The sequence below is a fragment of the Meriones unguiculatus genome, chromosome 20, assembly GCF_030254825.1.
Source record: "Meriones unguiculatus strain TT.TT164.6M chromosome 20, Bangor_MerUng_6.1, whole genome shotgun sequence".
Taxonomy (NCBI): Eukaryota; Metazoa; Chordata; class Mammalia; order Rodentia; family Muridae; genus Meriones; species Meriones unguiculatus.
In genome coordinates this window covers 21,191,203-21,204,041 of record NC_083367.1, presented here as the reverse complement: position 1 = coordinate 21,204,041, position 12,839 = coordinate 21,191,203, and the positions used below count along the sequence as shown (strand labels likewise).

The following is a 12,839-nucleotide window of genomic DNA, read 5'->3' as shown; positions in this document are numbered from 1 at the left end:
GGTTAGGGGCCGGCCTCTAGGAGTTTGACCATGTTCTAGTGAGTATATGGGCAACACAAAATGGACATAGTATATTTCTTCTTGTTCTTTTTTTTTTTTTTGGTGGGGGGGAGGAGGTCCTCAGGGTGGGGGTGCACCAGGAAGGCCTGGGAAGTGCGATAGTGATGCCTTACGTAATATTCACAAATAATAAAATAATAAATAAATAATAAAAGTATTTTGTTGGAGGAAAAAAAAAATCTGTCGAGACCTCTGAAAACCCTAGAAGCAACAGCTGTGTTACTCCTAAATTGCTATTACATGGATTAAAGCATGGAAATTACAGTTACGGTATTTGAGAAAACCCAACAAAACAAATAAAACAAATAAACAAAACAAATAAACCACACAAAGGTGACCAGCTCTTTTCACAGTGCCAGACTCCTGGTCACGTTGCAGTGTTCCATTAAGGACGTTAAACATTAATGTCGCGGGGCCACTGACTGAACTCCTGTTGCAAGTAGCAAAATAATTTCATCTTGCATGAGTGAGCTTCCGCTAGCCACAGGCCTATTACTTACTGCTATGGTTCTCCAACTACTGAGCCTCTCCCAGGGGCAGAGATTTACACAGTGCTGAGACATGAGAATGAGGGGCCAGGAGTCACAGCTCTAATACCACATCCTTCACGGAGAGGTTTTATTCTCCTTGCCAGATCTTAGAAAGTCTAAGACACATCAGGAGAAACCATACAGCATGTCGGTGGTTTTGCCACCATTTTATACTGAATCAATTGCGTGTTTCTTGCTCCTGGCACTATCAGTTTCAGTAGGATAATTTCAGGAAGTAAAAGATGAATCTAGAAAGCTCTAAGAATTTCTGCTGTTTGCCAATACAAAGCTCTCACTGGCTGGCTGACAGGTGTGCCCAAGGCTCACAGTGAAGAGCAGACCTCCAAGAGCTGGGAGGGTATGTGAGCAGATTTTGAAGAGGAATAAATTCGACAGTTACCATATGCGAGTCTGCCCCATGCACCATGAAATCACAGGCTGGAAGCTGTCAGCCAGCTCCACCCCAAAGCAGAGATTCCTTATTAGCTAGCAGAAATGCAACAGCAGCGTGCCCCTCCCCCAGCATACTTCCAGAGAGACCCCGAGCATCTTCACACCTGGATATCTCTGTAGGAGAGCAACAGGTTGATGACGATGTCTGCTGTCAAAAGTTCGATATTGTCTACTCGCTGCCGAATCCTTGCCAATTCAGCTGCCAGCTCTTTCCCAGTGTATAGATTCCGAGCTTTCCTGATATCACTGAGTATAGATTCCCGGAAGTACTGGCTGGTATAAAAAACACACATTTCAAAGGATTAACTCTGGAAAACAATTAGGTGAAAACCAGAACTTTTATAAGGAAATGATGACACTTGTCCACGAGTCATTTCCAGCTCATTAAGAAGTGCTGAAGGGACATCTCACATATTTGGCATTATCACGGAATTTGGGAGGCCATGAATTTCTTTTCACTTTCTGCTACATTAAAAAAAAAAGTCCAAACTTTACTTTTCATCTTGCTAGTTTGAGTATAACTTATCCCAAATAAATTAGATAGGCCTGTGTTACAATATAAGACAACCTTAACTTTCTGGCTTAGTATCATTATCCACTAAAATAAACAACTGATTATTCTTTTTTTAAAAAATTACATCTGCCGGGCAAGCTGGCACACACGTGTAATCCCAGCACCCAGGAGGCAGAGTCAGGTGAATCTCTGAGTACTAAAGATAGCCCATAAAGAGTTTGAGACTGCATAAACAGTCCCAGGCCAGCCATCGCTATGCTGAATCAAGAAAATTATTTTACATTGCTTGCTTATAGCATGTACATGTGCTTCAACGTATGGAAAGTCACAGGTATGGCCACCAGAGGACAACTTTACAGCAGTCACTTTTCTCCTTCCATCATCTGAATTTTGGGGCCTGGACTCAGGTTGTCAGGACTGGTGGCAAGTACTTGCTGAGCAATCTCACTGGCCAGAGGATTATTCTTAACCAAACTATGTTCTCTGCACCAAGTTCTGGTCTTTATACTAGAAGTCCTTGAACATTTATTCTAATGTACCCATAATGTATTTGTGTGTGTGTGTACATATATATATACCTTTAATTATAAGTATATATGTATATATAAGTATACATAAGTAAATATTTATATACATACTTATATTTTTAAGTATATATGCTTATTTATTTCTAAGTATATATACATACACCCCCAAAACAACTTATATATAATAAATAAGTATATAGATAGATATGTACACTTATAAATTACATATATGTGTGTATATGTGTATGTGTGTGTGTTTGTAATGGCCAAGTTTTTAAAAAACCAAGTGAATGAGGTTTAACGTGTGAACTAAAATGACACCTTTTTTTTTCTCACTCAGAGGACATTGCAAATCGTTTCCTGGCTCTCAACTAGGAATGTGTGACAAGATGCACAAGTAAATGAAGCAGATAGCACAGCACAATTGGCACCTAGTGTGGGCACCAAGTATTACCTGCAACTCGCTTGCGCCACCTTCAAAAGCTGAACAAAACGGTCCACAAGAGGTAAGCAGATGGGCCCCAGCAACAGCTCAAAGTTGGGCTGCATGAGCTCTGTCAGGCCCTTCATGAAGCTGCTGTCACAGCAGTAGACCTTGTTGTGTGGAGTCACCATGTAGGGGACGAAGGTGTAGTTCCCAGTGCACATCTGTGGAGACAGGAGGCAGCAGGCAGTAGGAAGCTTGCCTACCGGCACCACACGGACACCACACGGACAAAAGAAACGCCAGGTCGTGTTTCCGTGACTACGATTATTATTTTAAATAATAATTCTGACTGCAAAGGGAAACAAGACATTCACTTCTTATTTACGAGCCATGAAAACAGAATTTTCCAGTTTCCTTAATTGATTACTTCAGTGTAATTAGGACTTACACATGAGAAGGTATCTTTTATGAGCCATTAAACATGTATGCACTGCCACACATAGCTACTAGAATACATGCTAAAAGAAGAATAATTTAAGCATAGCTTGCAGCCTCCAAGGAATCAGAAATTCAGTTGGGCACAACGTAAGCAGAGCAAAATACAGAGGGCCATGGGTACAGGGTCTCCCTGGAAAGGCAGGGCAGGGATGGAGGTCAGGGCACAGCTGCTTCCCTCCAGGTCCATACCGCACTGTCTCCCACTCACTAAATCCTGAGGCTCTCGGGGCCCTAGCTATGCCCCCTCTGCAATGGAGCTCAGATTTGCCTGTCTCCTTCCTCTCCGCTAGCACCGAGGTCCATACATCTGTCTGATTCTCCGCAACTGGTTCTCAATGGCTTCCCTGATCCACTCCGCACCGACCACCTGCCACCCTTTCTCTACCCGAACACCTACACCACATGAGTGCCTACAGCTGCACGAAGCCCCACCACAGAGCCTGTGACGAAGACGAGGCTCACACTGTTGTCCACAGGAGCCTGACCCTTGCATGTCCTGCCCTCTGCTAGCTGCAGCCTGTGCCTTCTCCCTTCAATCACTAAGACCTGGGTTGGCTGACCTAGCAGTTTCCAGATTATGCCAACCGAGGGGATATTTGTGCCAACAAAAGCACTGTTGGGAAGATGACAAAGGGAACTGGACTGTACATCCCTGGGTAAGCAAATCTGATTGCAGTTTAGGATTCAAGGAAGGAACCCGAAGGCAAGCTAGAGGTTTTCAACTACATGTTTTGAGCAGTAGGGAATCAACAGAGGATCCAGGGAAGGGAAGACAACACAGCACTAGCTGTGCACTTTGGAATTCTGCCTGGAAGACAATACAACACTGGCTGTGCACTTTGGAATTCTGGGTAAACAGGACAGAGTGAAAGAGCAAAGATTTAAGAAAAGGAGACAGAAAGCTGTGTGGCACAACCAGATGAGAGCAGCAGCAATGGAGAAACGGTTAGTATGAGGTCAGCCCCAAAAGGAGACTCATGTGGGTCAGGGAAACAGTCATATACTCACAGGAGAAGTAGGCAGAGAAGAAGGAGCCACAGGCAAATTCAAGTAGGGCTTCTTTAAAAGAATGGTTATGTTAACAGAAAGCGAGAGTTCAGCCTGCAGGTATAGACCCACGGATAAGCGTGCTGCTCTCTGAGACGCTACAGGTAACAAGCCCACACAGAACCTGGCTGATCTCCAGCTAAGCTGTGGGAAGACCTCAGGAAACTGAACCTGACAGTGGGCTCCAGTGGGCACTCACTTCTAAGGAGTATGGATTCCCTCGATCAGGAGACTGGGAATGAGCGGAAAAATTTCCACAAGGAGTTTGGGGTGTGTGATGGGAATGCAAACACAGATCAGGGTATTATATGAAATGTAAGGGACCTCTGAGAGAAAGCCCACAGGGAAAAGCATCGAGGGCTGAGCACTGGACTGGACATGCAACAAATGCTGTTATTCCAGCAAGAGGGCACCAGGAGTCCCAGGCTCCAGAGTACACGGAGAGAGGATGCGCTCTCTGCGTTCTGCCCTAACAGGCAAGAGCAAACATTAACTTGCACAGAAAAAGGTGAGCACGGTCCCACCACCACAACCTCCGTGCTCATGTGATGGCAACCCAAGAAGCAGGTCAGGTGACAGGGCCTTGGGTCCAGCTCCTGGTCCTGGTCTAGTTAAGATTCTAGCCCCTCTGTGGCGCATGTGGTTGCTGCTGGGGTGAATTAACCTTCTCACGAGCCCTTCACAGGGTGGTGCACCTGCTCTCCCCCTCACCAATATCACCTTCACAAGAACCAAGTGATGGCAAGCAGGAGAGGTGCCAAATGCGTTTATGGCCAGAGTTAATTATTTATGAGCATGTTATGCTTTGAAGCACCTGGGTGTCGGCAGCGAGGCAGAAATGAGACCAACTGTCAGGCTACGGAACAAACTTCCAGAGGTGGGGATTTGGGTTTTAAATCAAATCACCTTGCCCTTCACACAGTGATGGGGAGCAGTAAGGAAGATGGATAAAGAACCTGTCCTACGATGCTACCACCTAACTGAATCCTTCGACACAAGCCACTGTCCAAGCAGGAAAAAGGAAAAGGATGAAACGTGATGCATTTGTGTGTGTGTGTGTGTGTGTTTGTGTGTAAAATTCTGATGTTCAAAATCTCAAACCTGTACTTGATCATATCCAAAGCATAGAAAAGCCACCAAAAGCTAGTCTTAATCTAATTATATCTTTGCTCGTTTTAAAAATTTAGAATGTTGATCTTGCTTTTCAATCTTTAAGAAATATATGAAGAAACAAAATTATATGTGGAAAAGGAGTCAAACACCTGGAAGGAAGTTGTCACAGCATTCGGACATGGTGAAGGAGGTGTGCACAAGTCAGGTTTTAAAAAGACACCCTGTCCCCGGATCACAGCAGATAAATCAACAGGCAGCTTACTCACCAAGTATGTGCTCAAGCTTAGGGAATGCTACCTTCTCTGACGGACCTTAATATAATAATAACCAGCATCTCTGCCTTGGGTCACATTGCCCTAATTTCCTAAAACATATGTTTGATTATTTGTTTAGTCTCCTTACATAGCTACACAGTTGTAGTCCCACTTCTTCATCTCACACACAATTACAAATATGACCGTTTCATTCTCCACCACTAGTGTGAGTCTTCTTGGTAGGTACCAAGCCCAGGTTCCGGTGCACAGTTCATGTTAATCAACACCTGCTGAGTAGAATGTGTTACACTGCATGGAAGTATGGAGTGGTAAGTGCTCACTTCCTGATGAGATGTGAGAGGTCCAAGTTTATAGTGGCAACATTATCCACGCTGCAATGAGTCTTCCTTGTGGTGAAATCTTAACCAGATGTTTTAAGTTTCCTGACCCAATGAAAAACCATCAATTGTAACGTTAATCTCATCATCTCATGTGAAATCATGTGTGGCCTTAGGTACATATTATTTTCACTCCAAACTACAGATGTGTATCTGTTTTAGGGCTCTTAAACACTGCCTTGTTTTCCAAGATAAAATACAAAACCACTGGCCCACATGGCCATTCCCATTTCTGTAATGGTTCAACACTTTTCATGTAGTCTTTTTAAATTTAAGTTTTGAAATGTCTCTGGTTTTCATATTAACTTATTTCTGTATGACAGGTTAGTGTTCTATAGAGTGATCTTAAAAGAAAGACTTCAGAGCTTAGGGCTGGGGGCTGGGGATTTGGCCCAGAGGGAGAACATTTGCCTAACATGTACGTGGCCCTGGATTCAGTCTACAGCACTATGAAAATCAAAACCAGAAACAAACACAAAAACAGAACAAAAAGCCAACCTAAGAATTTGCCTGGACGCCTCAAAGAGGAAGATACATGCCAGACAACTAGAAGCACAGGCAATAAGTGTTACCTATATTTATAAATTATATACGTATGTACATATACATGTGGACATATTTTTCAATATGTTGATATATATGGATAGTATATAAACACGCACACATATTACTTTCTTATATGCCTTGATATTGCCAATTGTAGCTCCATACCACTGAATGCACTGTGAAAGTTTTTTCTAAAACATAATTATATTTCATTACAATAAGTTAGAGAAATAATGGTGTTTATATTAATATATTATTTATTAGAAGCTCTATAATGGGCTAAAAGAAATAAAATTGATAATCTGTGAAGATTTAAAATAACAGGTTAATTAATGGAAATGAAAAGATTTAAGTTTTTGGAAAGTTAAATAAAATACTCACAGTATTCTTCTGGCAAATGATTTCCTAAAAAAAAAAAAAAAAAAGAGAAAAAAAATCTTAGCAAACAAAAACCTGTGGCCCTTACTAACTACCATAAGCAGGTAAATTTGTATTAACATTCATATTAGCAACTGGAAATGTCAGAGGAACACTGTAAAAGCATTTATATTTGCAGTCAAAATTCATGTATTTACATTTCTACATATCAAAAATGTATAACCTAGGGGAGACAGGAGAACACAAAAATGTTGTCTGCACTTTGATGGCACCACATAAGCATGTACAGACCCCCAAACAGAGTAACCAGGACTCACTTCTGGAGAAAAGAGTTGCAGTTCCCCAAGCATGGCCTCTCTCACAGCCTGGGGTAATAAACAGAGCACATCATGCTAGGGAGCTGGAAATAACAAACGGCATTTTGGCCAACGGCAACTTCACACATCGATAATAAGGACATCTGACAACAAAAGTGGGTGTAATTTATCCGCTTTTCAGTGAGACGCGTAATGGGATAAATACAGCCCTTCCACAGTGTCCCTGTCTCCTGGGTCGTAAGGAGTGAGCTCATGAAAATAGTGCAGATGTGCTGCTTTCCACACCGAAGTTCTTAGTGCAGGGCATGCACCACGCCCTGCTCTCACCAGACACTGCAGTAACTAAAGACACGGCAGCGGGTGTGGGGAGGGCCGTGGTAGACTGGCTCCACCGGTGGTGAGGGACTCATGATTCAAAACAGAAAACGCGACTGCATACTAGGAAAGATGGTATGTGTGTTGTCATGGAAACGGGAAATGTAAGGCAGTGTGGAGTCTTTCTGACAGACCATCTGCCTCGGGAGAACAGCCAGATCCAGCAAGGTGAGGGCAGAAACAGAGCCCAGCGAAGTGGCCAGTACAACAGGGGGAGCTCTGTGTGTGTGTGTGTGTGTGTGTGTGTGTGTGTGTGTGTGTGTGTGTGTGTGTGCACGCACGCACGCATGCACACTTACCCTTTAGTTCCTTACCACCTTGTTGGTAGAAAGCACTTACAAGCAGGTTCACACCCCTAATCCCAGCACTCAGAAGCTAATTCAGGAGATTTGCTACACATTTTAGGCTAGCCTGAGTACACAGCAAGTTCTGTGTATTTGGCCATTCTGGGCTACAGAGTCAGGAAGACCTTATTTCAATCAATCAAACAAACCAACTTTTTAGGTTTTAAAAGAACCTAAGTCTGGGTGAACATACATGCATACATCCTGTTATGGTTTGAGTGTGATCAGCCACTACCAGCTCATATGTTTAAATATTTGGTCCTTGGATACTGTTTTAAGAGGCTGTGTAACCTGTAGAAGGGACTTACTAACTGACTATCTATCTATCTATCTATCTATCTATCTATCTATCTATCTATCTATCTATCTACCTATCTATCTATCTATCATCTCCTACCTCCCTATCTGCTATCTGTTTTTCTCTCCATCTCTTCACTTGCTGTTGTGAGGATTCCCAGCTTCACACTCTGACTACCATGAACTTCAGCAAAGATGGAACATCCCCTAATCACAAACTAAAATAAATCCTTTCTCCACAATTTGTTTCTTGTTAAACATTTTATCACAGCAATGAGAGGTAACAACTGTAAAGGAAGTCACATGCGTGCTAAAAGGCAGAAGAGTGATACATACAGCGTAAGCTTTGGTTTTTCATAGAAGGTATTTGTATAGAATTGGAGGCCAGCTAAGAAGGTGGGTCAGAAGCTGAGCTGCAAACAGAAACTACAGAGGGTGGGTGGGTATCTTGCCTGGAGACAGATGAAAAGTAGGAGCTTATGGGGGAAAAAAATCACTAACTACTACCATTGGGAGCCAAGGAAGATGGTTCACTTGGAGCCATATATAGAAGAGAGAACCAAAGAGGTATTTGAAAAGCAGAAAGCTATCCAAGTAGGTTCCCTAGTAAGGGGAACAGGGACTATTTCTGACATGAACTGAATGGCTGGCTCTTTGACTCCCCCCACCCACCCCCCGCCCTGCCCGAGGGAGGAACAGCCCTGCTAGGCCACAGAGGAGGACTTTGCAGCCAGTCCTGAAGACACCTGATAAACCAGGGTCAGATGAAAGGGGAAGAGGTCCTCCCCTATCAGTGGACTTGGAAAGGGGCAGGGAGGAGATGAGGGAGGAAGGGTGGTATTGGGAGGGAATGAGGGAGCCGGATACAACTGGGATACGAAGTTAATAAACTGTAACTAATATTAAAAAAAAATAAAATAAATTAAATAAAAATAAAAAAATTTAAAGGCACTGAAAATCTTTTGTTAATTTTAGTATATATGTGCTCATATAGTTTTCATCATGATTGCAACTGAGTGTTTAAATCCATTGTTTCAGAAAAGGGATTTTTCTCCATTATTTTAATCTTTATTAATTTATTAAATAAAAATGATGCCATCAAATAAAAAAAGAAAAAAGAAACGCAGAAAGTTCTTTCTGATCCAGAAATAAGAAGAGAATGTTATCTTACGCCTTAGTGAAAAGGTGAGCCACAAAACAAAGAACTGTGTCGTGCGACCATTAGTGGCCAACTGTAATTTGTTTCTTGGTTTTCTGAGAGAGAATCCCGATATAACCAAGACTGGTCTCAAATGTACTATGTAGCCAAGGATGGCTCTGCTGCTGGAGTGTGTGACCACACCCAGTTTGTGTGGTGCTGGGAACCAAACCTAGAGCTCCCTGTATGCTAGGCCATCACTCTCAGTGTGCCAACTGAGCTATGCCCCTTCAAGAGTCTTCATGCTGAGTGATTTTATAACTGGCACAGTGCAAGCACAGAGGCAGGAGACACCTTAAATGTCCACCACCTAGAAACTGGGTGAATAAACTACGGCATGTCCTCACTTCCCTAAAATAGCTACCTCTCCATTGTCCATGCTTCGATACACCAGACACAGAAAAGGAAGGAGCTGGGGAGAGAAGTGATGGTGAGGACCGAGGAGCCAAAGGCTCTGTGGTACATCACCAAGGCCTCTGCTGGCCTGAGCCCCACGTGCCGCTTCCCTGCGGAACTGTTCTCCTGTGCCCTGCGCTTTCATTGCAAACTATGCAGGCACTGTCATAAATTATGAGCTGTACGATGACTCAAGGAAGGAAGGACTCATCACCCTGGCACTCAGTGGCTGCCATGTGCCCTAAAGTTTGTAACCCTGGGCTAATTTCTTAACCATAAAAAAACCTTTTCTATCTAATCCAGACAGTGAGTGCTTAACTTGTCTGTCTGGCTGGATCATATGTTAAAACTAAGTGATGTAAATTTGTGAAGTTATCCAAAATACTTAAAAGCTGTATGCAATATGAGATATTAATCACATCAAAGCAAACAACTTAATTCCTACCTGTCAGATCCAGGGACACTGCACACCTGTGCTGTTCATGGTTAGGGAATCTGAGGAATCTCTCACTTAAAACAATTTGTGTCAAAAATCAAGTTCTATTTCACCAAAGCTGGGAAGAATACATTCTGTGCTGCCACCCCCTCCTCCTCCTTTTCCCCATCATTTCTTTTCATGTTTAAAAAATTTCTTGCTGGAAGAACTCTGCCATTAGCAGTCATTCATTCAGTTCCATCTCCTGACGTTTTACCCATACAGCATTGACAACTTCCCGACTTCACAGTGCAAACACCACTCTGTACTGTGTTGCTGCCATTAACTTTTTTTCTTTTTCCACCACCCTTCTCTTTCAGGGACACCTAATTGAGCCAAATTATTCTAGTGAACATTTACGTTTTGTTGTAAAAAAAAAAAAAAAACAAAACCTATATTGTTAAAACGTTACAGGTATACATTTTATGTTTATCCTATATTATATGTCTAGTATCCACTTATAAGTGAGTATATACCATGTGTGTCTTTCTGCTTCTGGGATACCTCACTCAGGATGATCTTTTCTAGTTCCCACCATTTGCCTGCAAACTTCATGATTTCCTTGTTTTTAATAGCTGAGTTGTATTCCATTGTGTAAATGTACCATAATTTCTATATCCATTCCTCCGCTAAGGGATATCTAGGTTTTTTCCAGATTCTGGCTACTATAGAGCTGCTATGAACATGGTTGAGCAAATGTCCTTGTTGTATGCTTGAGTATATATACGTATAATGATTTTTCTATACAGAAAGTCACACTTGGCATAGGCAATCACTCGTGATTTCCAAGATGAGGGTCCTAAAGAAGATGATGGGTTGAACTGCCACGAAGATCAGATTCCACAGAAGGGCCATTGTATAAAGGACAAGGTGGTTTGCTCTGCTTCTTCTGCTCTTAGGAAACTGAAACTCACGCCCTCCAACAGGAGTCTCTCCAAATGACGCCAGTGACTGGTGTCAACCCATGGACATAGGGCACCTTCCAGTTCCCGTGCAGCTCACCTTGTCTTTCCTTTGACACATGGCAATAAAAGCCAAGATGGAGAGGGTGGGCAGGTGGTGTGGGGAGTGGGTGCTACACAGTATATCTTCAATACCTTAGAAGATGCAACACTGCTGAGTTTCTATGAATTTAAGATCCTTAGAGAAGCCCTGGTGTACATATGGTCTCTCTGATCTTACCCCAAATTGCCTTCCTCCCAAGTCTGATAAGAAATGATTACAGCTCGGATGAAAGTAATTCTAAAATAAGTAAAATGAAGGAAACAAAAGGTTTCCTCTTTCAACAACAAAAGGGCTTCTGTGACATCATTCGTAAGCATATAACATAGAGAGCTTCCTGTGACACAGTATGTACAGGTCAAAATGCCAACTCTCAAACTGTTAGTTCTAGATGATAGTTGGTGAATCATACTGGAGTTTGTTTGAAGGGTCCACAGGCAGTGCTGTTTACAGCCAATGCCTCCAGTTCACTAACTGCAAGAGGTTTTCAGGGGTCATATTTTTAAGTGACTTTTAAAGAAGCTTTCATGAATGAACACTTTGCATGACCAACTAAACTGGTATATTTAAAGTGCTGGGGAAATCCATTAGTAGGCTAAGAGTCATATGTCTTTGGAAAATTAAAATTTAGTTTTAAGTATAACTGACTTTTCAGTTAAATTCCAGAAAGATAAAGCTTTAAGAAAAGGAAGCAGTATTGTAGGATTGGGGGGGAGGTGTTTTTGTAAGTTTAAAAAGCATTTTGGAATCTGACTGGCTTTTCACACCACAGGTAAGAATTCAGTTTAAACTTAAAGTACATGTAATAAAAATTACTCTGATGTTTTAACTTTCTATAAACTACCATAAATATCAAAATTTATAATATGGTTATTATACCTATTTCTAAACAACATCTATTTACTTCAGTTATATATATTTCTGAAAATCAGATTTAGTGTTCAGCTTTATATACAAAGTTAAAAAAATTAAGTCCCTCTATACCTGCAGAAAAAGGTCACAGGTAAAGGATGGCACAGAATTAACTGAAGGAGCAATAGTGGTAATTAATCAAAGGTTTATCCACACTGCAGCATGTGGTAGCATCCTTTATGAGTGACTAATAATCCATCATTTGTACATTCATTTTGTTCATCCAGTCCTCCATCAACACACGTCTTGTGTCACTCCCTCTTTTCAGCTACAACGATTAATGTTTCCTAGAAACATGGGCATACAAATATTTCTTTCATGTCTTGCTTTTAATCCTTTTGTGTACACAGCCAGAAGTAAGACTGCTGGATCATGCTGTGAACCTATTTTTAATGTTTTTAGGAACTGCTGTGCTGATGTATGCAGCTGATATTTAAGAGACAACTTAACGATGTTGTTATACTTTTGGGTTTGTGCACATGAGCTATCTAGTGTCGCTTCTAGAGAGATGCTGATCACATGTCAACTAAAAGATAATAAGTGTACTGAGGCAAGGAGAGCATGTGTGGGCCACTGTGGGGCCTCCGTATCTAGCAGAAAGAGGACGGGGCAAGGACCCAGACAGACTGCCGTAGACAAGGGTCTGTTAAGGAGAGTCCCGTCCCCAAAGCGCTTTCCAGGCAATGGCTTCAGAGAAAAACACAGCCCATTTCTCCCCTAAGGAACGATCATCAGAAGCATCCCAGGTGGCACCAGCATCAGCCACATGCGCCCCCAT

At 42.1% G+C, this 12,839-nt stretch overlaps 1 protein-coding gene across 3 annotated transcripts in view; it reads right to left on the bottom strand.

Annotated features, from left to right (window-relative positions):
* Map3k5 (mitogen-activated protein kinase kinase kinase 5) overlaps nucleotides 1-12,839 on the bottom strand; it is a 189,191-nt gene that overhangs the window by 111,130 nt on the left and 65,222 nt on the right. For 2 of the 3 annotated variants that reach the window (XM_060373479.1, XM_060373477.1), the window contains exons 3-5: nucleotides 6,749-6,772; nucleotides 2,539-2,732; nucleotides 1,148-1,316 (exon numbers count right to left, since the gene is read on the bottom strand). In XM_060373479.1, coding sequence (XP_060229462.1) covers nucleotides 1,148-1,316; nucleotides 2,539-2,732; nucleotides 6,749-6,772 — 387 coding nt within the window. The remainder of the gene's footprint in view (nucleotides 1-1,147; nucleotides 1,317-2,538; nucleotides 2,733-6,748; nucleotides 6,773-12,839) is intronic. The other variant, XM_060373478.1, reaches the window with a different exon arrangement.